Below are 23634 nucleotides of genomic sequence, written 5' to 3' on the forward strand. Positions count from 1 at the left end.
AAGATCTTGTTTAAATCTTGCCTTAGACACTTACTAGCCAGGTGACCCTGAGCAAAATCCTCATAATAATGATAATTACCTAATGACAAATCATTAATCAAGTCAAGTTTCCTCATCTGGAGAAGGAAGGGGTGCATAGACAGTCTCTGAAGTCTCTTCCAGTTTTATATTTATGATCCTAAGCTCATCATTAAGCCAGGAGAGTGGGGAGAGTAGCTTGAACTCTGTTTTCCATTATTTCAGACACTTAGTGTCTCTGTCACACTGCAGAGCTTCCTACTCTTACTTCATGTCAGAGAATTAGGGCTTTCCTACAAGAAATGGTCTCTCAAGTGATCAGGTGCAGTAGATTGGAGCCTTTTAAATTTATTTTTTCATTCTGAGCATTCCTTTTTTTCTTTTCTGCCATGTTGATTTCACTCCTCTCATTTGTCCACCTTTTGATTGCAGGTTATAATGAACGTGGTCCAGTCTTACCCAGTCCAGTCTTATCTAGTGTTGGTAAGTATGTTGACACTTCAATCTCATCTTAATCCTGGGCCATCTGGGAGCCATGAAACTCATTTCCCTCTTGATACTTGGACTTTGGTCCCAATATGATAGCAAGAACTGATCATGGCCTTTGCCCAAGTCTCTTTGCCCTTTACCCTGCAACTATTCAGATTATTAGAAAGAATCCAAGAAGTTCTGAGAAAAAATATAAGAAATATATTTAATAGACTTTGGGAAGTAATGAGAAAGATGGAGGCCCACAAATGGAAGCTAAATGACCACTTGTCAGGGATATTATAAAGTGTGGGTATTCTTCAATTAGATATGCTCTGAGCATCCTTTCAGCTCTGATATTATACGAATTGGTGATTCTGTGAAGAAAAGACTCCAGTTAAGTGAAAGGGAGCTCAAGATCTTTTCCATCTTTCTTGCCCTGGAATCATGATCTTATGTTCCAATAGTTCTACTTCCTTTGTTAGACACTGAATGGTGATGACTTTACTATTTTCACAATTAATAAAATACTCAGTAAACATTTATTAAGCTCCATCTATGCATCAACCATTGTGCTAGATGCTGGGGTACAGAGTCAAAAAATGAAGGGATCTTTTTCTCTAAAAGGATTTACATCTATTGTAGGGGGATGACATGTATATATATTTATGTATACATGTGTATAGATATATACATACACATATATGTATATGTAGGATCAATTTTAAAATCAATTCAAGGTTGTTAAGAGAGTGATAGCAGTTTGGGGGCAATCAGAAAGGGTTTTCTGTAGAAGATAATGCTTGAGTTGTGTCTTAAAGGCAGAGAGAGATTCTATGAGGGGAATTGGTCAGATCTGCACTTAAGGGAAGATTATGGTGAGGTTAGAAATACTGATAGGTCACTTGGAATTTCAGCTCCATGGGATAAATTATCAGGAGGATGGTTCATGGAATACTTCTGTCAATCATAGGTCAGGCACTTCAGCTGGTGTTCTTGTACACTGTGTGCCTGCTTGTGAAGGGTCCTGAGCTCATACATAGATACCCGGAGTTGTCCCAAGCTCTCTGTTAGGTACTCAAGGTCTCTTGTCAATTTTTGATCATGTTCCATTTTTTTTCCCAGCTCCAGGTTCAACCACAACAGTAGTAGCTGGGTTTCCCCTGGGATCCACAGGACTTGGAGGCTCCACAGGTAGGGAAAAGGATGTTCTGTTTCCTGACAGTGGTAGTGGTGTCAAGCCCAAGTAGAAATGGGTCCTGATGGGCTGCATATTGACTTAGAAAACAACTAGCATTATACCATGTGAAGGAGCTGGTGTTGCCTAGCTTGAATGAACTCAAGGAAGACATGATAACTGGCTTCAACTATTTAAAGGGCTGTCATATGGAATAGGGGATAGATTTGTAATGTTTGGCCCCAGAACAATGGATGGAACTTACAAAAAAGAAAATTTAGAAACCTCCTTAATAGTGAGAGCTGTCCAAAGTACAATGTGCTGCCTTGGGAAGTGTTGGATTGCCCTCTCCTGGAGGTCAAAAAGCATTGACTGAAAGGCCATTTGATAAATAGGGTTTCAGTGGTGGTTATTCAGATAGAAACCAGACAAGATGGCTTCTGATTTTCCTTCCGACTTTAAGAATAGCCAAGGCAATAGAAACCTTGCCCTCCATATCCCCTTTCAGTCAGTTCTCCATCTTATAACATTCAAATGACTGTGCTATTAATCATCCTTCTTCACAATGATTTTTCCAACAGCTTCTTTACTAAGCACATCCCCTCCAGCCACATCCCCAGCTCCATCACCTTTCTCAAGCACCACAGGTATAAAGATATTGGATCTCTGGGTCACGTCCTAGAAATTGCATTATGATTTGTTGTGGGATTACAGGACAAGAGAAACAGAGAAAAGGGGAAATTGGAAAATGGCAAGGCTACCTAGTGGGATTCATCAGTGGGTCCAGAATGTTAATGGGGTTGGGAGAGGGAGATGGGCAAAGAACAATAAAAAATAGGGTGTTAATGGGTGTGCTGCATGATCTGCCTGAGATTTAAACATAAGTATTTCTCTCTTTCCCATGGCCACAGCTGCCAGCCTAAGCTTACAGTCTTTCACACTAAACTTCACCATCACCAACCTGCTCTACACAGAAGACATGCACCTTCCTGGATCCAGCAAATTCAACTCAACTGAAAGAATCCTGAAGCACCTGGTGGGTCTTCCCAATTCCTGCCTCAGACCTCAGAAGTCTGAGCTCCTTGTTCCCTTGGCTCAGCCTTCTGTTTTCCAGACACTTACTCATTACCTCCTTTCATTACCAGCTGGACACCTTGTTCAGGAATAGCAGCATTGGTCCTTTCTACTCTGGATGCCACCTGACTTCCTTGAGGTGAGATGCCAGAGATTTAGAATTGAGATTTTGAAGACACCTCCCTGGGACCCTGGGGGAACACAGGCTGGGTTTCTGGGGAAGGTTTACAACAAAGTGAGCTGTTTTGCACATTGTCCTTTTGCTCCTTTCCCCTATTTTCAAGCTCCTAAGAGCTTTGTCATGGTTCCTCTTGTTCATGGCTTCCCAGGGAAAGTGATCTCCCTTGGATAGAGCATGCTTCAAAAGAAATTTCTGATGTAAAGAGAGCACTTTACAGATACTTAGAGGCAACCTGGCACAGTGGACAGAAAGCTGGCCTTAGAGTCAGGAAGATAAGCTCAAATTCAACCCCTAATATTCAAATTCTCCTTGAGAAGGTAATTTCCTCATCAGTACTGAAAGAGGAGAGAGGGTGAGGGAGAAAGGGAAAGGGGGAAAGAGGGAGAGGGAGGGAGAAAGAGAAAGAGAGAGACATAAAGAGAGAGGGGGCACAGGGGAGAGAGAGGAGTTGTATGTAGCTAATACTGTTCAATGCTCTTTCTCACAGAAATGTCATCAGTTCCTCAGAGGAAATGCCTGTCCTTATACTTGGGTTCTTCTCAGCTTCCTCAGTATCATTCTTGTAACTACCAACATTTCCTTTCTCAGACCTATGAAGAATGGCTCAGCGACTGGAGTAGATGTACTATGCACCTATCGGAGAGATCCCACCAGACCCATCTTGGACAGAGAGCAAGTTTATCGAGAGATGATCAATCAGACCTTTGGCATTAGCAGGCTGGGACCTTACTCACTTGATAAGGATAGTCTCTACCTTGATGGTGAGCTGCCCCTTTGAGGCTCTGCCCTTCCTTTCATTCTTTCTCTTGAGTCTTCTTCATCTCTTCCTGAACTCCCTGCCCAAGACAGAGCCTTCCCATAGTGACTTTAAGTGGGGAGACCCTTCCTTAAGGCTTCCTTTGTTGCTGTTACTTGATAGTCTATCATGGAACTGTCTCTTGGTTTAGTTTTTTCAGCATTTTTAACAGATTTGTATTACTCTTGGCTGCTGAACACTCCCTTCTTGCCTGGAATATGGGGACAGACAGCCACCCCGATGGTTTGCTTCTTTTTTCCTCATAGTCCAGGGTAGAGAGAACCCTGGTGGAATCACCAGGTGCTGCCATTATCTCTTTTTCTCTTACCAATGCAGGAATCTCTCCAAATTGCAAGCATTTTTTTTCTCTTTATCTGTAGAGAAATGGGAATTGAGAATTTTCTTTTCTCCTTCCTCAAGAAACAATTTCCTCAGGTGCCCAGGCTAAGTAAACTAAATCTTCAATTCCATCGTACCCCTTACTTCTGAGCTCCTTGTTTCCTCCCTTCTCTTGTAGGTTCATGAACCCCTTCCTATCACTATCCTTTCTTTGTTTTCCAGGTTATAATGAACACAGTGCTGTGCAGTATACTACTAGTAAGTGTTCTGATATTCAAATACCCCTGTGTCTTCATCCATTTACATGCCCTGAACTCTGTCCCCCACTTGAGGCCTGAAGTTGGCCTCTGGTGTGAGAGTGCCAACCAGTCACTACCTTTACTTCATCCTTTCATCCCACTCGGATGTCAAAAGGTATCAAAAACCCAAAGCAGGATGGACTGCTCCAGGAAGTGGTGAATCCGACACCACTGCAAGTCTTCAGGGTTTTAAAAGCAGTTATGTAGCATTGTGAACAGACTAATGAATTTGGAGTCCTATGACCCTATTAGGCAACCATCTGTCTAAGAGGCTATAGATGACCCTTTGAGGACTTTCCCCTAGGCTGAAATTTGGCAGTTCTGTGCTTCTATCAGAAAAAGGTTCCAAATTAGGGAAAATGGAGCTCTGGAATCATCTGACCCTTCACAGGTTGGAACCACAGTCTCAGATTTGGGGGATCCCAGCTACTCTCTCAGAGTTTGGATGGTAATGACTTGGCTCCTTAAGAGTAGAGACTGTCTCCTTCTTTGCTTTTGTTTCTGCAGTCCCCAGAACAGTGTCTAGCCCCATTCTGAAGCAGGTGTTTAATCAATGCTTATGGGTTGCCTAACTGTCCCAACAGGGGGTGAGGAGGCTTGCCAGTTTGCAGATGAACCTCAGCTCTCAGAAGAGAGAAGGAGAGGCTCACAGGCTGTTTTATGGCCTTGATCTTAGTTCCTCTATTATTAATACAGTCTCTGAAAGAACATCTCAGGGACTCTTACTGGGACAAATCATTAGCTGAGAACTCTGACAGCTTCCAGAAGTGTTTGACAATAGTCAGTCAGACAGTCATTGAGGAAACTTGTTAAGCATCTCCTATGTGCAAGACACTAAACCAATGCCCAAATGCCTCTAGTTTCTTTGGGTTCTCATGAGGGGTAACCATGATCTGACTTTCTCTCTCTCTTTTTAATTAGTTTATTGATGTTTTTCTGTTTTTACATTATAATTATTTCTGCAAATACTCTCCCTTTCAATGGCTGCCTCCATTTTAAAATCTCCTTTGTTAAAAAAAATTAGTTAAATTTACATAACATTTTGTCCTCGCTATTGTTATCCATGATCTCAATCCATGTGTCTCTAACAACATTCCTTTTCACAGCTTTGGGGCCAGACACTGTATCCACAACTGAAATTCCCCTAAGGCCCACTGAGCTTGATAGTACCACAGGTAAGAATGTGGCAGGCTTTTGTCCTTATTCTCTATGTGACAGCTGCTTTCTCAAAAAGGGCAACATAAAGTTACCATCATCTAAGAAACTATCACCCAACAAGTAGGGAATGGGAACCTGGGGGAATGAGAAAGAGTGTGACCCAAGACAAGCCAGGCAGAAAGCCTCTGACCTAACAAACTTAGATTTTAGTTCTTCACTTCACTCTACTTGCTGTCTCTTTCTGTGGTGATTGAATACCATTCTTAGACTCATGACTATAGTTCTCCTCTCAGTGATTCTCTGGCTAAGCTAAGTAAGCAGATCCCAGTGGCCCCAGATTTTGGAGAGCTTATTTTGAAACATTTACCTGGTAATTTCATCAATACGTTCTTCCCCAGCCCCTGTGACAACCTCATTTGCTTCAGCAACATCTCTGGCTCCATCACCATTCTCCAATGTCACAGGTTCAAAACTTCCTATTTCTATTATTCATTCTTCAGGAAAGTCTTGTTTGGGGGAATGAGATTAGGGAATGAGAGAGGTAGAGCAAAGGGGAGGGAGAGGAGTTGGGAAGTAGATAAAGATTTCTTATTGGGAACCTCAGTGGGCCCAGGATTATGAGCTTTCCTTCTAGGAAGGAATTATACAGAATAGTTGGGTATCTCTCTGCATTCTGACTTAGGTTCAGAGGTGAGGAGTTTCTCTGCCTTTTTCTCCTGCAGCCACCAGCCTCAGTCTAGAGACTTTCACCCTGAACTTTACAATCATAAACCTACCTTATACAACAGAAATGGCACATCCAGGCTCCAGCAAATTCAATTCCACAGAGAGAATCCTACAACGCCTGGTGAGATTTTCTAACTCCTACTCTAACTTTCATCTCAATTTCCTTTTCCTTCCATTCCAGCCCCTGTGTTCACTCATTTCTCCTTCTTTTATCAGCTTGGTCCATTGTTCAGGGGAAGCAGCATTGGTTCCTTCTACTCTGGATGTAAAGTTACTTGCCTGAGGTGAGAGCATAGAACCTTCAAGTTGGGATTTATGGGCATCTCCCTCCTTCCTCTAGGAATACACTCCAGGCTTGGGTTGGACTTCAACCAAAGGCAGCTTTTCCATTTTTGCTCTATTTTCTCTAGTCTTAAATTCCTAATCTGCTTAATTATACTTCTTATTCATAGATTCTCGGGAAATTCATTCCTCTTATTAAGTGTAACTAGAAGAAATTCTCTAGGGTAAATATTCAATCCAGTCGAGATCTTTGGTTGACCAACACTCTTATCAGAGAAATAATGGAAGCAACTCAATCATCCTGGAATCCCCACCAGACTTTCCCCCAATCTTCTCAGGCTACTCAGTTTCTCTTTGTATCTGGGGTTCCTGTCATCCTTTTCAGTACAAGTTTCTATGTTACCATGTCATTTTCTAGACCAATGTTGAGTGGTTCAGCAACTGGAGTGGATGCCCTTTGCACACAGCGAAGAGATCCAACAAGCCCCTTCCTGGACAGAGAGAGGGTTTACTGGGAGCTGAGTAACCAGACAAACAACATCACCCAGCTGGGTCCCTACTCCCTTGATAGGGACAGTCTCTATGTCAATGGTGAGAAGTCTAAACTGAAACTCAGCCTTTTTTCCTATCTTCATCCCAGTCCCACTTCCTCCTATGTTATCCTTCCCCTCTGATTTACTCCAACTTCCCAGAAAATCATTATTTCTCAATTATCCTCTATTACATCAAATATACAAGACAAATTCTATCCATACAAGTTATTTCCCTAGGGATTCCTTTAAGTTAGTGTATCTTGGTGGCAGAAACAGAAAAAAACAGAGACATCTTTGGTCCTGTTCTAATCAGTGATTTTTACCAATAATTTGTAGGGAGACATAGCAGCAAATATATAAAAGTTACAAAGCTTTAAGAGATAAATAGTTAAGGTATTGAATAGAATTAGGATCCTATTAAAAAACTAGCACATGAAAAAATAAGGTAAATATAACATGATATTTATAAAAGGAATGATTTTAAGTTCACTTACATTAAAATTTAAACTTAACTGATCAATCAACACTACTTTGTTAAACATCTATGTGCTTGGAGCTAGGCTATGTCCTGGGGATACAAACACAGAAGTGAGGCACTTCTTAACATTAATACACTTAATGTTTTATTGAAAGGAGACACTATGAACTCAGATAAATTTAGGATAAACACAAAGTTATGGAAGGGGAGCAACCAAGTCAAGAAAAGATCTCTTGGAGAAGGTGGCACAGGAGACATGCCTTAAAAGGAGCAAGCTGAACACAGTCCATCCCAGGAACATAGGAATGTCATGTTCAGAAAGCAGGAAGTTGGCCATTTCTTTTTGGCCTGTATAGAGCAAACTGAGAAGATAATGGTTATTTGTGTGGAAAAGACTTGGCTAGGCAGAAGCTCTTGTCTGAGACACTTGGAGCTTTTTAATGGATTGAAATCTCCATAAATCAACTGATTCATTGGCAGCCCAGAAAATGAATTGAGAGTCTTAAACAAAATCTAAGGTAAATATTAAATCCAATGGAGATCATTGGTTGACCAATACACTCACCCACCAAATTAAAACAGAGAGATTAACTAGAGAACATCCAAAGAAGGGTCAGTCAGTCAATCAATAAACATTCATTAAGCATGTACTGTATACCAGGTGGTGGGCTAAATTCTGGAGGCACAAAGAAAGGTTAAAAAAAACCTAGTACTTGCCCTCAAGGAGCTTATAATCTAAGGAGGAAGACAAACATGTCTGTGTGTACAAGATAAATAGGAAATAATTAAAAGAAATGTTATTATTAGTAGGGGTTGAGAAAGGCTTCCTGTAGAAGATGGGACCTGAAGGAAGCTAAGAGGTAAAGATGAGAAGGGAAAGCATTCCAAGTAAGAGGGACAACTAGAGAAAATGATCAGAGTCAAAAGATAGAGTCTCTTGATTGTAGAACAGCCAAGCCAATGTCCCTGGACCAAAAAGCATACAGTAGGGAGAAAGATGGAAGGAAAATGGTGGGGGATTTTTAGTTGATTACATATAAATATCAGGTGAGGAAAATGGGGATGTTTAATTTGGAGGAAGGAGGATTTAAAGGTGACACAAGAAGCGTCTCCAAGTATTTGAAGAGTTGTCATGGAAAATATGCCAGGACAGGCAGTCTGAAGCTTTACTTGCTATTTCTACAGGTCAGGGCACAACAAGGCTGGACTCATTCAAGAGTACCTCTTACCTTCATTCAGCTTGCAAGCTTTTGTTTGTACGATTAGCTCTGGGTCAGAGACCTTGGCAGGGGTAGGGAGTGGATGGAGGAGAATTCTGTTATCTGCTTCCTCATGGATCCAGGGTGCCAGGGAGATGCCAGATGACAGGAGACAGCAAAATAAGTCATTTTGTCACCATGAGTATCTTAAGTCTCTTCCCATCATATTCTCCCTTCATTGTCTCTCTTTTGTTTCCTAGGTTATAATGGACATAGATCAGTCCAATATTCTTCCAGTAAGTATTCTACCATTTAAATCCCTTGCATCCTTGGTTGTCTGTAAGTCCTGTTCTCAGGTAGTTAGTCAACAAGTATTTATTACTCACTTAACATGTGCCAGGTACTACATATACAAAGATACTCCCTTCCAAAAAAAAAGAATTATTCCCTCAACTCTTAGCTGTCACCAGTGTGACAGCATGAACTAATTAAGGTCCCTTTCCTGGCAACACATTTAGGCTTCATTAGGAAGAAATCCCAATAGTGTAATTGCCTTATGAGGTGGCAAATTCACTGAAACTGGGGTATTCGGGTAAAAAACGATGTCGAATGGCCCTTTGTCACAGATGTTATTGATGGCATTCTTGGATTAAATGTACCCTGAAGACCATTGCACCTCTGAAATTTTCTTAATAAAAAGGTCCATAGGAGAGATGGACCTTAAGGTTCTCCTGGTCCTCTGTATCTTAGAACCATGGCTTCCTAGTCTGGGATTCCCATGTTCTCTGCCCAAGATTTCATGAGAATGATGCCTTAGCAGTCATCTGACTTAGCAAGCTATCTCTAGGCAATTAAAGAAATGAGTGAGTCACAGGGAAACCCAACCCTTAGAGAATAGTCGGACAGCGACTCATGCACAAGCCTCTTGTAGCTCTTAATGTTATGTCTGCTACTCTCATTGACAGGGTATTCTGGTAGCTGCCAGGGATGTTGCTTAATCACATTCACGAAGCCATCAAACATTTATTATTTCCTGCATATGGAAGTATGATCATAATTTCACTAGGGTCTTATGTGGGGAACAGCGGGGAACAACTAATAATATTCCTTTTTGCAGCTCAACAGCCAACAAGTATATCAGCACCTGTGACTACCCTGTGGTCCGCAGGGCCTAGAACCTCAACAAGTAAGAACATTAATACCCCAAAGAGCACACCGTTCCCTTCCCCTTCTCCCCTGCACACTCAGAATCTCAGAAACTGATAAAATAGGCTCTCTGAAAGAAGGAACATACCTAAACATTCCAAATCCTCTTTACTCGGAAACATAATTACTTGCTATTTGGGAAAAGGGTATATGATTTAATGTATTATCTTGAGAGTTCATGTCCCAAAAGCCTAATTAGATTTAAGTTCTTATAAATTTAAAAATTAACTGGATAAATCACTATGGGAATCAAGAATAAGCCCACATGTCCCATTAATAAGTTAAAGAAAGTTAAGACAGGAAGCTCTTGACCTACTAAGATGTACTAATGATTGGATCCCTATTGGATCAAATACATACTTCCTTCTCATTCTGGATTGTGAGTTTTCACCCAGGGATTCTGGGGCTTTATAAAGCAAGCTGAACTTTTTACTCCCAATTTTCTGACTTCAGATTTTTCACATCTTGGCTTTATTTATGTGTTATATATTTATTATTATTTCCAGCTTCTGTGACAACCGTTTTTTCTCCAGACACTTCTCTAGCTCCATCGCCATTCTCCAGCACCACAGGTACAAAGGATATGTCTCTGGTTCAATCCCCATGGTATCTTATTATGCTTGAGTAGAGAGATATAAAGAAAAAATGGGGGGAATTCCATAATGTGGATATCACTAGGGTCAGGGTGCTGAGTTTTCCTTCCAGGATGGAATAAATACAACAGCAGTAGTTCAGTTTGAATGGATGCTTGATGGATGTGCCCAAAGGTCAGGTCTGGGTTTTTTGTTTCCCTTCTCTGTAATAGCTGGTGGCCACAGCCTGGAACTTTTCACCTTGAATTTTACCATCACCAACCTATTCTACACAGAAGACATGGGGCACCCTGGCTCTGGCATTTTCAATTCCACCGAGAGAGTGCTGCAGCGCCTGGTGAGGTTCCACAGGCCCTACTCAATCCCTTTACTGTGCAGCAAGTTTCTCCATTTTGGGGGATGAAAATTTGGTTGCTCATTCCCCTTCTTATTTCCTTAACAGCTCAGCCCCTTGTTCAAGCAAAGTAGCATTGGTTCCTCCTATGCTGGATGCAAAGTGATTGCCCTGAGGTGAGACTTGAGGATAAAATTTGGAAATCTGACATCATTTCCCTTCATGCCCCAGGTTCATGGCTAAGGCTCAGGTTGGGCAAGCAACAAAGGCAGTGCCTCTTCCTAGGGTCTATTTCTTCCATTTTCCAATTTGAAAATGGTTTCATTCTCATTATCTTCATTCAGGGGTCTTTCAAAAAGTAGCTCCCCTTGTCTATCACTGATTTGGAACAAGTGTTATAATGTTGAAACACTTCTCTCCAGGGGGAGATCTGTGTCTATTAAACCATTCTAACCACACAAGTAATGGGAGTTTTTCAACCATCATCATCCTTTTGATGTCACTTCATCTCAGTTTAATTTCCCCAATTTCTCCCCCAAATTAATCTCTTAGAATTAAGCTCAGAGGTCTCAACATGTGTTTCCTTCCATAGATCTATGAAGGATGGCTTAGCAACTGGAGTGGATGCTGTGTGCACCCATCGAGGAGGGCCAACCAGTCCCTATCTAGACAGAGAAAGGGTTTATTGGGAACTGAGCAATGAAACCCACGGCATCACCAGATTGGGCCCCTACACTCTGGACAAGAATAGTTTCTACCTTAATGGTGAGATTCTTCACTAGGGCAATAGTTGACCTCTTTATTTCCAGTATAAGCTCTGTTAGGAGACCAATGTCTTTTTCTTTTTATTCCCACTCTGATTCAGGACCTAACACCTCCAGAATTCTATGTCCCTAATCCTCCCTTTTCCCTTGTGTCAATAGCACAAAATAGGCCCTACCTATTCCTATTTCCCTGGTTAACACATTCCTCTTCATTTTCTGCATTATTGTCAACTAGCATCAGGTTTTATTATATTCAACATTTTAGCAATAAATTGGATAGTCATAGATGTAAAAAAAATTTTCAAAGGACAGAAAAACTGGGAGGGTTGAATAGTTAACATGTTAGTCAGAACTTGAATTCAATAAAAATAAAAAAGGTGAATCACATCTAACAACATGGCCTTTAACAAATGGAAGGTAAAAATATGGATTCAAATTTACAAAATTAACTGCCTGATCAGAGGATTGTGGGAACTTGTCTAAAAAGAATTCATGTTGAGAAGACTATAAGGGTTCAGCAGACTGAAATCTCAACATGATCCAGTAGTATGATAGAGCAATTCAATTAGTCCCCATGAAGACAAATCTAGAACTTGTACAGAAGAAGATTGTAGTTCCATTGTCCTCTGGCCTAATCAGTCGCCCAGTATTAGCATATAATATTAGTTGTGTTCTGAGGATTCATGCTTTAAGAAAAACATATATAGAAAGAAAATGGCCATCAAGGGAACTTGAAACAGTGCCATAAAAAATTCTTTAAAGGAACTGGGTGTGAATAAAAAGAGGACTAATGTTTTTCTTCAAATATTTAAAGGTCTCTCAAGGGACAATGAACATAAAATCCTTCTACTTGGCCTCAAAGAGCAGAATTATAAGTAATATGTGAAAGTGACCCGGAAAGGTATTTAATTCATATTAAGGGAAAATCTTCTATTAATTATAGTCATCCAAAAGTAGAATGCACTGAGGAGGGAGTGTGCTCCCTCCTCACACTCCTCATGCAAATCAAGAATGGCATTTTGCTGAAAATGGATTTTGGAAGAGTTCTTATAGGAAGCTTGAATTAAAATAAATGAAAACGCCTTTTAAGTGCTTACTGTTGTGCATAAGGGTTCTGTCCTGCTCTTAGAGATGACCTAGGATAGTCAGTAGGTGGCTTTGCCCTATGCTATATTTCTGCAGACCAGGACATAGCAAAAATGAATTGAATAAGGGTACTCTTTGCTCTATCTAAATCCCCAAAGTTTTAAATGTTTTTATTATCTTTCCCTTCATGGCAGAGAGCAAGGGAGTGCACAGAAGAATGTCATCTCAAGGATGACAATAGAATTCAATTGAGTCATCAGTTCAGCTCTTGTTCTCATCTTAGTGTCTATCAAATTTCCTCTTCCTTTTTTCTGATCTACTTTTCTTTGTTATATGTTATTTGGTTTTGCAGGTTATAATGAACACCATCCTATCCAACCTACAACAAGTAAGTGTTTCTGTTTTCAAATCAACTTTGACTCCTAGGTCATTACTGAGTCCCAAGTCTTTTCTTCCTCCCCCAACTCCTATAGGTAAGCCCCATAATGCCAGTGTTCCTTTTCCTTTAGTCAATTCTGAGATATTTAGAAAGGAATTCCCCTCCCCCAGGACTGTCTTTGAGACATAGTGAATTTTCCATCATTAGAAATCATCACAAAGACACAAGAAGAGGGTTAGTTATACTCTGAGGGGTTTTCCTATTACTACTGCAATTCTATGAAGAAAACGTTCCAGGTGGGGAAAACAATAGACTCTTGATCCTTCTGACCCTTCATGATCCAAAGACACTATTTCATTTCCTGGGATTCCCAGGTTCCTCAATCTGAGATTGAAAGGTGATAGCTTAGTAAATCATCCCTATGGAATGGTCAGGGGAATTAATAGTGCACCTTAGCTCTTTAAGCAAGGTTTCTGAAGGCGTTTTCATTATAGTATCCTTTGTCCCCCTAAATTCCATTTCTGTTAATAATGTCAACAGGACACTTTAGCCAATGTCCTTATGAAAGGCTTCTCCTGTGAGAATCTAGACAATTAAGTCAACCAGAAGTATTTGTCCACATTCATTCAATCATTTGTCAAACACTTATTAGACATTTCCTACATGTGGAACACTGAATTAATGACCACATAAATATCATGATGACACCAATTTCCACCAGTTACACTGTGGGCAACTTTGGTTTCTCTCACTCTTCAATATTGCTCCTCCTCCTCCTCTTCCTCCTTCACCTTCTCCTCTTCCTCTATTTTTTTGTTTACAGCTTTTGGTCCATTCATTGCATCATCATTTACAACTCCCTTGATGTCCTCGGGGCCTGGAACCTCCACAGGTAGAAATTTGGCAACTTTACTACCTTGGGGCATTGCCCACTGGGTCCCACATGGAATCTGGAGAGACAACATGATTATGAAAAGGGAATTTGACTTAATCTTCAAAAACCCCTCATTCTAAGAAAAAACTTACCCTTCAAATAAGAGGAAATCAGCATCTGGGATTTGGGTGAGGGAGGGTGACCTTAATGTGTTGCATATTTCAAAGCTCTCCCCCAATACATACCTCGCCTCCATAAAAAGAAAGGCAAATTCTGGCAGTTGATTTAACAGCTAACAACAAAAAATTCTCATAGTTATTTGAAATGAGCTCATGTGTCCCACGCAAAGCTTAAAGTAAAGACCTGGGGTATTCTGGACAGGAAGGACAGAGACTGATAAGTTTTGCTAGTAGCGGCCAATTACATAAATTATGTGTTTCCTCTTGTGATTATTGAGCCCCATTCCTCAAGGGATTCTGTGACTTTTCTCCCACATCCCAGTAGTTGTCTCCCCAATTTGAAAATTTTCGTGCTATGGCTTTATTAATGATTTCCATTCTTCATGGTTTATCCTCAGTTCCTGTGAGAACCTCTTTCCCTCCAGATACATTTGCAACTCCATCACCATTCTCCAGCACCTCAGGTACCTTTAAAGGGTGTACTTGTTATGCATTCCCAGGAGTGTCTTATTGTGCTTAACTAGGAGATGAGTCAAACAATGCAAAAGGAATAGGCAAGGAAGGTTTGGGAAATGGCAAGGGTTCCTTTAAATGGATTTCAATGGGGCCATGGAGTGTGGGTTTTCCTTTCAGGAAAGAAGAGGATGTCAGTGGGTATATTTGTGTGATGTGGCTGGGGCTCAGGGTATGGGTATTTTTTTTCTTCCCCTCCCATAGCTGATAACCACACCTTGGATCCTTTCACACTAAACTTCACTATCCTCAACCTGCTCTACACAGAAGACATGGGGCGCCCTGGCTCTGTCATTTTTGGCTCCTTGGAAAGAATCTTGCAACAGCTGGTGAGATTTTCCAGTCCCTGCCCTTGGGATTGTACAATGGAAAAAGCACTGGTTCTGGAATGAGAGAATCTGGGTTCAAATCCCATTTCTGATGCTTCTTGCTTGTGTGTGATCTTGGGCAAATCAACCAACCTCTCTGTTTCCCTCATCTGTAAAATTAGAGAATTAGACTGGAATGGAAGAATAAATAAATGAAGGAATACATAGTTACTAACTAAGCACTCACTAAGTGAAGCGTTTTGCTAACTAAGCATTGGGGATACAAATAAAAGTAAATAAGACAGTTCATGTCTTCAAGGAGCTTATATTCTAATGGGAGGAGAGGAGGTCGGTAACAGCACACTAGTGGGATCTGGAAAAGCCAGAGAATATGCTCAAGGTGGGATGGCATCCTATTGTTTAAGAAATGTCATGGAGATCTGGTTCTAGAGAAGATAAGGTAAAAAGCTTACCTTTCAGAGTCCAAAGTTCTGTTGGGGAGAGGGAAGAAGATGAGGATAACCACCAGAGTGCAGGCAATATACTATGTAGTTGATGATAATATGGTTGCTAAGGTTTTTTCCAACCCTTGATTAATGATCTCATGCATCTTCCTATACAATAATCTTCATTCCTTGGACTCCATCTTTATAAGGTGTGTTTGTGCTCACTCACTTTTTCCTCTTTTTTGTCAGCTCAATCCCTTATTCGTGAAAAGCAGTATTGGTTCCTTCTATTCTGGATGCAGGCTAACGTCACTGAGGTGAGACCAGGAAGCTATCATTTGGGTTTCTAAGGTTGTCCTCTCTGGACCCACAAGCACACAACCAGAGCTCAGAGTAGATAAGAAACCAATATAGGGTCTCCATAAAGTGACCTTTTCCTCCATTTTCAAATTCCCCAGATGTTTTATATTTATCTCCCTTGTCCATGGAGTCCTTGATCCATGGAGATCCTTGTTCATTCCACACTATTCTCTACAGATGTAGCGTGGGTTTATCAGTGTCACTATCAACTTTTACCATATCATCTCAGATATCTCAGTTTCACTGCCCCAATAACCACTTGGTCATGTCGTGTCAGTTTAGTCAGCACCAAGCTTTAGGAGACTTCATCAACATTTCTTTTCTAGACCAATGAAGGACGGCTTAGCAACCAGAGTAGATATCATATGTACTCGTTGGCAAGATCTTGCCAGACCTTTCCTGGACAGAGAAAAGGTTTACTGGGAGCTGAGCAACCAGACCTATGGAATCACCAGGCTTGGTCCCTACATCCTGGACAAGGACACCCTTTATCTCAATGGTGAGTTATATTATAAAAACAGAGATTGGCTCCAGTGTCTGTGTTGTGCTCTCCTCTGTTCTAATTCCAAATTGTCTCATCTCATTCTCATTATGATTTAGCTCTCCAAACATTCCTAATTTTATTCTCATTCATCCCTTGTCTATTCAGTTATGCAAAACAGATACCTACTTCCCCAGAGAACCTGTTCTTAGTTTTCTTAATTGTTTTCAATTAATGGAAGTCACAAAGCTCTGACTTTGGTGGTGTTTTGTTCAACATATTTAACAATGACTTGGATGAAGACACAGATAAAAGGAAGCATATATTCAGATGACACAAAGTTTATTGATAGGATTGATAACTACCATGTTGCAAAGAATCATGATCTAATCAGGACTCAATTCACTTGAGACATGGGCTATATTTAACAAAATGAAATTTAGTGAAGATGAGCATAAGATTCTATAAGTAAATTTTTAAAAAATCAACTGTAAGGATCCAGGATGGAGGACCATTGCTAGACAGCATTCTGTGGAGGTTCTCATAAACTATGACCTCAATATGAATAACAAGCTCAGTGCCAATGACACAGCAATAATATATAATATATACACACACATATACACATATATATATGTATGTGTGTGTGTGTGTGTGTGTGTGTGTGTGTGTGTATACACACATGCAATATTAGGATCTGGAAGATTAAAAGTAAAATCCTACCATCCTCTGGACTTATCAGATTATATCTGGAATATTGTGTCCAGTTCCTTATTACAATCTTAGGAGGAATTGGGGAGCCCTGTGGAAGAGGATGATTATGGAATGGAATTAAATTCTGTTCAATTCATTATGCTTTTAATGAGTGCTTATTCTGTCAGTCATTTTGCCAGACTTTGAAGATATAGAGAAAAATATCAAATGATCTTTGTGTCCTTAAAGCACTTATTCTCTACTAAGGGAAAATACCATGTATCCAGAAAGAAAAAGAAATACAAAATATATTCACAGCAAATACAAAATCATTTCAAGAAGAGATCACTAATAGTTGAGGGCAGAAAGAAAGATCTTGTGTGAAAGATAATATTTAAGATGAACCATTGAAAGGGTTTCAAAAAGGAGAAGTGAGCATGAGAGAGCATTATAGGTATGGATGACCACTTAAAATTCTATAACCAGAAGTTGGAACATCACATATGAGTAAAATGTAACAATTGGAAACATATAGTATGTAAGAGGGAATTAAATGAAATAAGTCTAAAAGACCCCTTGGAGCTAACTAGATTCCTTATTGGCTTTAAATATCTAATAGAAGCATTTATATTTTATTCCCAAAGCAATCCTAAAGAAGGGAATATGCAAATTAGCACAGTGAAACTTCTTGAGGAAGTTAGTGACAAGATCAGATCTGTGCTTTAGGGACATTAATTTAACAACTGTGCAGAAGATGGGTTGGAGTGATGAGACTAGAGTCAGGAAAACCAGTTTGGAAGCTGTTATGAAAGCCTCCTAGTGGTGACGAGGATGTCAATCATAGCAGTGGCTATGTGAGCAGTGATGTAAAAATAGAATCGATGCTAATTTTCCAAATTGGGGACAAGAGGGAAAAATTGATGATGACTTCAAGGTTGTAAATCTGTTGTTGATTGTTCCATCAATAGTTGGTGGGTGAGTTAGAAGGACATGTGAATCCCATTATGGACATGTTGAGTTTCAGATGAGTTTGTAACATTCATATGGACATCTCCAGTACTTATGGGACTGGATATAGATAGGACTGAAGTTCAAGAGATAGATAAAGTTGATTGTGTGGATCCTAGTATCTGTCTGCTTAAAGATGATAATTAAACCAGGAGCTGATGACAGAACATCCAGGAGAAACAGTGTGGTCAACAGTGTATACATAAAAAGGTTAAAAAAAAATGAGTACTGAGAAAAGGCCATTAGATTTAGCAATTTAGAGATTATTGGTAAACTCAGTTTCAGTCAAGTGGTAAAATCAGAAGTCAGATTGCAAGAAATTGAGAAGTGAGTGGGAAAAGTAGCCTTTTCTAGATTGACTATGAAAGGGAGAAGAGACATATAATGATAGGGTAAGGTGATTGCAGGATCAAGTGAAAAGGGTTTTGTTTTTTTAAGGATGGAACATGTTTTCAGTAAGTGGAAAAGAAGCGGGTGCATTTGACAAATGTCCCCATGTTAATTTCATTGTTTGGGATAAATGTTGAATAGAACAGGGGCTTCTTAAACTTTTTCCATTTGTGGCCCCCTTTTGCCCAAGAAATTTTTAGGTGACCTCAGATCTCATAGGTATATAAAATACATATACATATACAAGCCAAACATTACTAATATAAATCATAATTTTGCAGTCCCCACATTTAGTTACACAACTCATGGGATTGCAACCCACAATTTAAGAAGCTTTGGACTAGAAAGTAGCACAGTTAAGTGATTTAAAATGGTAGAATGGTTGGACCCAAAGAATATTGATTATTTAATAACAACTTGGAAAGGGAAGTATTAGCATTTTGTCCTAGTGATATTTCTTTGATTTTGTGCTACTTTTAAAAGGTAAATAGCTTGAGATGAGGCATAAATCACATTTATTAATTCTGCAGTTAACCCAAAGTTTTAGGTTTGAACCAATGTATTAGATGACAGAGCTGGGAATCCCAAAGCATCTGAATAGGCTAGTACGTTGGGATCAAATCTAATAAGGTGAAATCTAATAGGGATAATAAAACTTTATATATCTGGATTCTGAAAACCTACTTTGTGAGTGTAAGTTGGAGGAGCTGCTAATCTTGCCTGAAAAAATTTAGTAAGTTTAATTCTGACAGTCAACATGGCTCTATAATGTTATATGATAAACAAAAAAGGTTAAGAAAAATCTTAGGTTATACTATGAAAGATAAAGTATTTTATTATCTTTAAGTTGTTAAAGGACTGTCACAAAGAAAATACAATGGACTTATTCTGCTTGGTTCTAAAATAAAGTTGTAAAGATGCGAATTTTGGCTTGATATAAAGAAAAATTTCTTATTATGTGGGATGTCTACTTCAGGAAGTAGGTTTCCCTTCCTGAAGAACTTCAAATAAATACTAGCTTGCCATTTATTGGGAATGTTGTGGAAAGGATTTCTGGTCAATTATAGGTTGGACCAGGTCATTGTTCATTTCTGTGTTTCTGTTACTCCTTATTCTTGGTGTGTTGAATTTTCTTCTCTAAACCAGGAGGGTGGGGAGAGGAGCCTGACAACAAATCAGAGCAAACATTCTGAAGGTTTGCTCTGCTCTTTGTTTAAAAAGGGCAGAATAAATCAAGGATAGGTCCTTTGTTATATTTGTCATGTCATAGAGCTGGCAGGTACCTGGAAGAATTTTTTTTGATCCTTCCCTCAAAGAGCAGACACCCAAAATGCCAAGAAAGCAAACTGAGTCATTAGATCTTCTGTTCTCTTGTTGTCAATATGAGCCTCTCAAGTGTTCTCTTGGTTCTTTTATCATTTGATATTTCTTTTCATTATCTGTCCTTTTTTTTTCAGGTTATAATGAGTACAGTCCAGTCCAACCCATGATGAGTAAGTGTCTTGTTATACAAATATGCTTTGATTCTCAGGTCAGCTGTGATTGCTGAAATTTTCACACCTGGAAATGATCCTCAGTATGACTGAGAAAAGTGAAGTTATCATGGATTTCTTTAGTATCTGTGCACTCATAACTTAACTGAGTGTTATTAAAAAGGACTTCTTCCTACAGTAGAATCAACTGCCTCAATGTGGAATGAGTTTCCTATCACTTTAATTCTTCAGGCTGGTAGTGGATATCCATTTTCCATGGATACTAGGGAATTCCTGATTTATATGTCCTCTTAGGAGACTTCCAGTCCTGAAATTCTGTGTGGAAAAGCTCCCAGGTAGAAGAAAAAGACATTTTGGTCCTTGTGGCACTTAATGATCATAGACATTGCCTCACTCTCTGGAATTCCCATTCCCTCTACCCAAGGTTATGTGGTAATAATTTAATAAACTTTCCTAATAGAAAAGTCAAGAGGAATTGACATTTCACAGATAAACATCAATTGTAAAAGTCTACCTGGAGTAGGAATTACATGATGGGATGCCTTGAGACCTTTACTTCATTTCTGCTAGAGATGTTACTAGCAGTGAAAGTGACTTTAGCCAGTGAAAGCCCCTGCTGTGGTCACTCAAGGAGTTTGACAACATTCATTTACTTATTTTGTTAAACATTATTAATCATTTCCTGTATATAGAACCTAGAGATGGTATCTAGGGCAATAATCATTAATTAATATTTTAAGTGCTGGGGATACAAAGAAAGGCAACAAAACAAAACTAAACCAAATCCAGTTCTTGTGTCCTTGAGTTCATAATCTGTGTTGCTCTGTATGTTCATTTCTTAATAAGAATCCTTCTCTGCAGCTTCTGGGCCAGCCACTGGATCAACCTTCACCTATTCCCTGCTATCTACAGAGCCTGAAGTCTACACAGGTAAGAGAATGGTGACATCAGTATTTTGGAAAGTGCTCTTCAAAGCTCTTGAAAGAAGAAAAAAATGAAACAAACTTAGACTTTCCAAACAAGCTCTTTTTATTCTAAGAAGTTGGAGGGTAGGACTAGATAGGAAGTGTGATTTGACATGTCCTCTGAGTTCTCCTGTTGCAAAGACCAGACTTAAGATTTAAACATCTGGTCATTTACAGACAGATCCCTTTAGGAATAAATCTTTGTATCCCACTCAAATGATGAAGAAGGGGCCAGGGAACCCCTTGCAAAAGGCTATTCTGTCCATCATTAGCAACCCTTTACCCCCTGTCCCTGAGACCCCTTGTGGTAATTCTACTTTATTTTATAATCTTCTAGAATATGGCTCTCCACTTGATAATCTTCCCTATTATTGTGAGCTACTTGAAAGTAGGGCCCATCTTTTGCCTCTTTTGTAACCCTAGCACTTCTGAGCACAATCTCTTGGATATATATTCTTTTGATCAATCTTGACCCAAGCCAAGCAAAGCCCATCTGCTGTTCTTCTCTTGGTTCTATAATTTTATCAGTTGTGATTTTAGCAGTGGTTTTCTTTTGTCCTGATTTATCCTCAGCTCCTGTATCCACCACTTTTGCTACAATAACACCTTCTGGTCCATCACCATTCTTTACCACCACAGGTATGAGCTGCAAGCATCTATGAATCCTTTCCTGGAGTGCCTTAATGAGCTTTGTCATGAGATTAGTAGTTGGGGAAAAGCTAAATAAAACACAATTGGGGAAGTGTGGAATCTTTTCCCACCAGAGACATGAGTGGAACCAGGGTAATGAGTTTTCCTTCCAGAAGGGAATAGAACAGCCACTGAGTGTTCTGCTTGCAGATGGGACTAATGCTTACACATAGCTGTTGATCTCCTTCTCTTACTTCAGTCAGCAGCACTTCTAGCTTGGAATCTTTCATTCTGAACTTCACCATCACCAACTTACTCTACACAGAAGATATGGGGAATCCAGGCTCTGACAAATTCAACTCTACAGAAAGGGTCCTTCAGCGTCGGGTTAGTCTCTTCCCTGCCTATGTCATCCCCTACTTGCCCAGCTGCTTTCCTTGTTTGGGAACCATCTCCTCTTATTCCCAAGTTCACCCGAAATTTTCTTTCCTTTGCCAGATTGGTCTTTTGTTCAGGAAAAGTAGCATTGCCCCCTTCTACTCTGGATGCAAGGTGATTTCTCTGAGGTAAGAAGTCAAGAGGATAAGAAATGAAACATTTTCCCTTCACCCTTGAGAATAAACCTCTAAAATGCCCACCTGCATTTTTTATTTCCTTCACAAGTTAATTGTACAATATTTCAGAGTCTGATTCTTTTTATACATCAAAATAATGTTTTGATCATGTATACTTATTGTGTATCTAATTTATATTTTAATGTATTTAACATCTACTGGTCATCCTGCCATCTAGGGGAGGAGGTGGGGGGTAAGAGGGGAAAAATTGGAACAAGAGGTTTGGCAATTGTTAACGCTGTAAAGTTATCCATGCATATAACCTGTAAATAAAAGGCTATTAAATAAAAAAATAGCTATAGATAAAAAAAAGAGAGAATAAACCTCTAATGGAAGTATGGATTAAAAAAGCAACTCGTTCATGCACTTTAGTCTCTTTTTCTTAACTTTCAAATTCCCAAACTACTTTATTTCAGTCCTCCTTATTCTTGAGTTCTCAGGAAAAATAATTCCACTTAGACGTTAATGATTTAGAAGAAGCAGTCCAATGTGAACAATATTCTTTTCAATTGGGATTTTCTGATTGCTCAGTATTCCTACCCACAAAGATAATGCTTGTTCATTAACCATTCTAAGGTCCATCAGTCTTTCCCAGGTCATCTCAGTCATATATTTATCTCTATACCCAGAATCCCTATAATGTTTTTCAGCACCAATTTTATGGATGTCCATGTCACTTTCTACATTTTTTGTCCAGACCTATGAAGAATGGCTCTGCAACAGGAGTGGATGCCCTGTGTTCCCGTCACATTGACCCTGCCAACCCTGTACTGGACAGAGAGAGGATTTACCAGGAGCTGAGCAGGGAGACACATGGCATCTCCAGGCTGGGCCCCTATACCCTGGACAAGGATAGTCTTTATCTTGATGGTGAGTTACCTAACTGAGCCAAAATCTTGGCCACTTTCCCAGTCAGTCTTCTGATATAACTTCAGTGTCATTATCTCTTCATATATTAAAGAATTATTTTTTATTTATACCCTAATTCCATCCCTACCTAGAAGAACCTTCTATTCCAATTCCTCCTTCATTCAGCTAACTGCAAAAAGATAAGACCTACCCTTACCTGATTCCCTATATTGTCCAATACTTGGTGCCATCTGTTATAGCCACAGAAATTTGATCTTTATCCTATTTTGTTATTGTTGCAAATTTATCCTTTTATGTAATTAGTTGGGGACTTATATGGCAACAAACAAAAGTATAGATAACATGAAGTTAGGAAGGATGGTTACCTAAGAAGTAGAATGGAATCAAGAACCTGAGCCCTGATATTCCTATATTCCTCTCAGCTTGATTGTTGGCTAACCAACATATGGGTTTCAGTTCTTTCTTCTGTAAAATAAAAAAAATCTTGGTCAAGACGTGGTCTCTGTTAGTTCTAAATTTATGGTCCAATGATTTTAAGTTCTGTGTTTAGTTTTTTTTTTAAATCAAGCATAAGTTTATAAGTTTGAGAATACAGAACTAGACTGCATTTTATTTCAAATCTTGGAGATTTTGTTGACAATAAGCTCAATAGGAGCCATCAAAGTGACATATGCAAAAAAAAAAAAAAAAGACTACTCATATGTTAAATTCCCTTTCATG

The 23634-nt window shown here is 39.4% G+C and overlaps 1 protein-coding gene across 7 annotated transcripts in view; it reads left to right on the plus strand.

Moving 5' to 3' along the window:
* LOC100924545 (mucin-16) overlaps window positions 1–23634 on the plus strand; it is a 169033-nt gene that overhangs the window by 110367 nt on the left and 35032 nt on the right. For all 7 annotated transcript variants that reach the window (XM_031948281.1, XM_031948282.1, XM_031948279.1 and 4 more), the window contains 30 exons: window positions 451–501; window positions 1612–1680; window positions 2245–2310; window positions 2575–2699; window positions 2809–2876; window positions 3507–3679; window positions 4276–4311; window positions 5459–5527; window positions 5909–5974; window positions 6233–6357; window positions 6453–6520; window positions 6937–7109; window positions 8989–9024; window positions 9846–9914; window positions 10441–10506; window positions 10740–10864; window positions 10970–11037; window positions 11454–11626; window positions 13064–13099; window positions 13914–13982; window positions 14542–14607; window positions 14861–14985; window positions 15660–15727; window positions 16097–16269; window positions 19800–19835; window positions 20697–20765; window positions 21374–21439; window positions 21690–21817; window positions 21929–21996; window positions 22742–22914. In XM_031948281.1, the coding sequence (XP_031804141.1) occupies window positions 451–501; window positions 1612–1680; window positions 2245–2310; window positions 2575–2699; window positions 2809–2876; window positions 3507–3679; window positions 4276–4311; window positions 5459–5527; window positions 5909–5974; window positions 6233–6357; window positions 6453–6520; window positions 6937–7109; window positions 8989–9024; window positions 9846–9914; window positions 10441–10506; window positions 10740–10864; window positions 10970–11037; window positions 11454–11626; window positions 13064–13099; window positions 13914–13982; window positions 14542–14607; window positions 14861–14985; window positions 15660–15727; window positions 16097–16269; window positions 19800–19835; window positions 20697–20765; window positions 21374–21439; window positions 21690–21817; window positions 21929–21996; window positions 22742–22914 (2703 nt within the window). The remainder of the gene's footprint in view (window positions 1–450; window positions 502–1611; window positions 1681–2244; window positions 2311–2574; window positions 2700–2808; window positions 2877–3506; window positions 3680–4275; window positions 4312–5458; window positions 5528–5908; window positions 5975–6232; window positions 6358–6452; window positions 6521–6936; window positions 7110–8988; window positions 9025–9845; window positions 9915–10440; window positions 10507–10739; window positions 10865–10969; window positions 11038–11453; window positions 11627–13063; window positions 13100–13913; window positions 13983–14541; window positions 14608–14860; window positions 14986–15659; window positions 15728–16096; window positions 16270–19799; window positions 19836–20696; window positions 20766–21373; window positions 21440–21689; window positions 21818–21928; window positions 21997–22741; window positions 22915–23634) is intronic.

The sequence above is a fragment of the Sarcophilus harrisii genome, chromosome 1 (assembly GCF_902635505.1).
Source record: "Sarcophilus harrisii chromosome 1, mSarHar1.11, whole genome shotgun sequence".
In the NCBI taxonomy this organism is placed as follows: domain Eukaryota; kingdom Metazoa; phylum Chordata; class Mammalia; order Dasyuromorphia; family Dasyuridae; genus Sarcophilus; species Sarcophilus harrisii.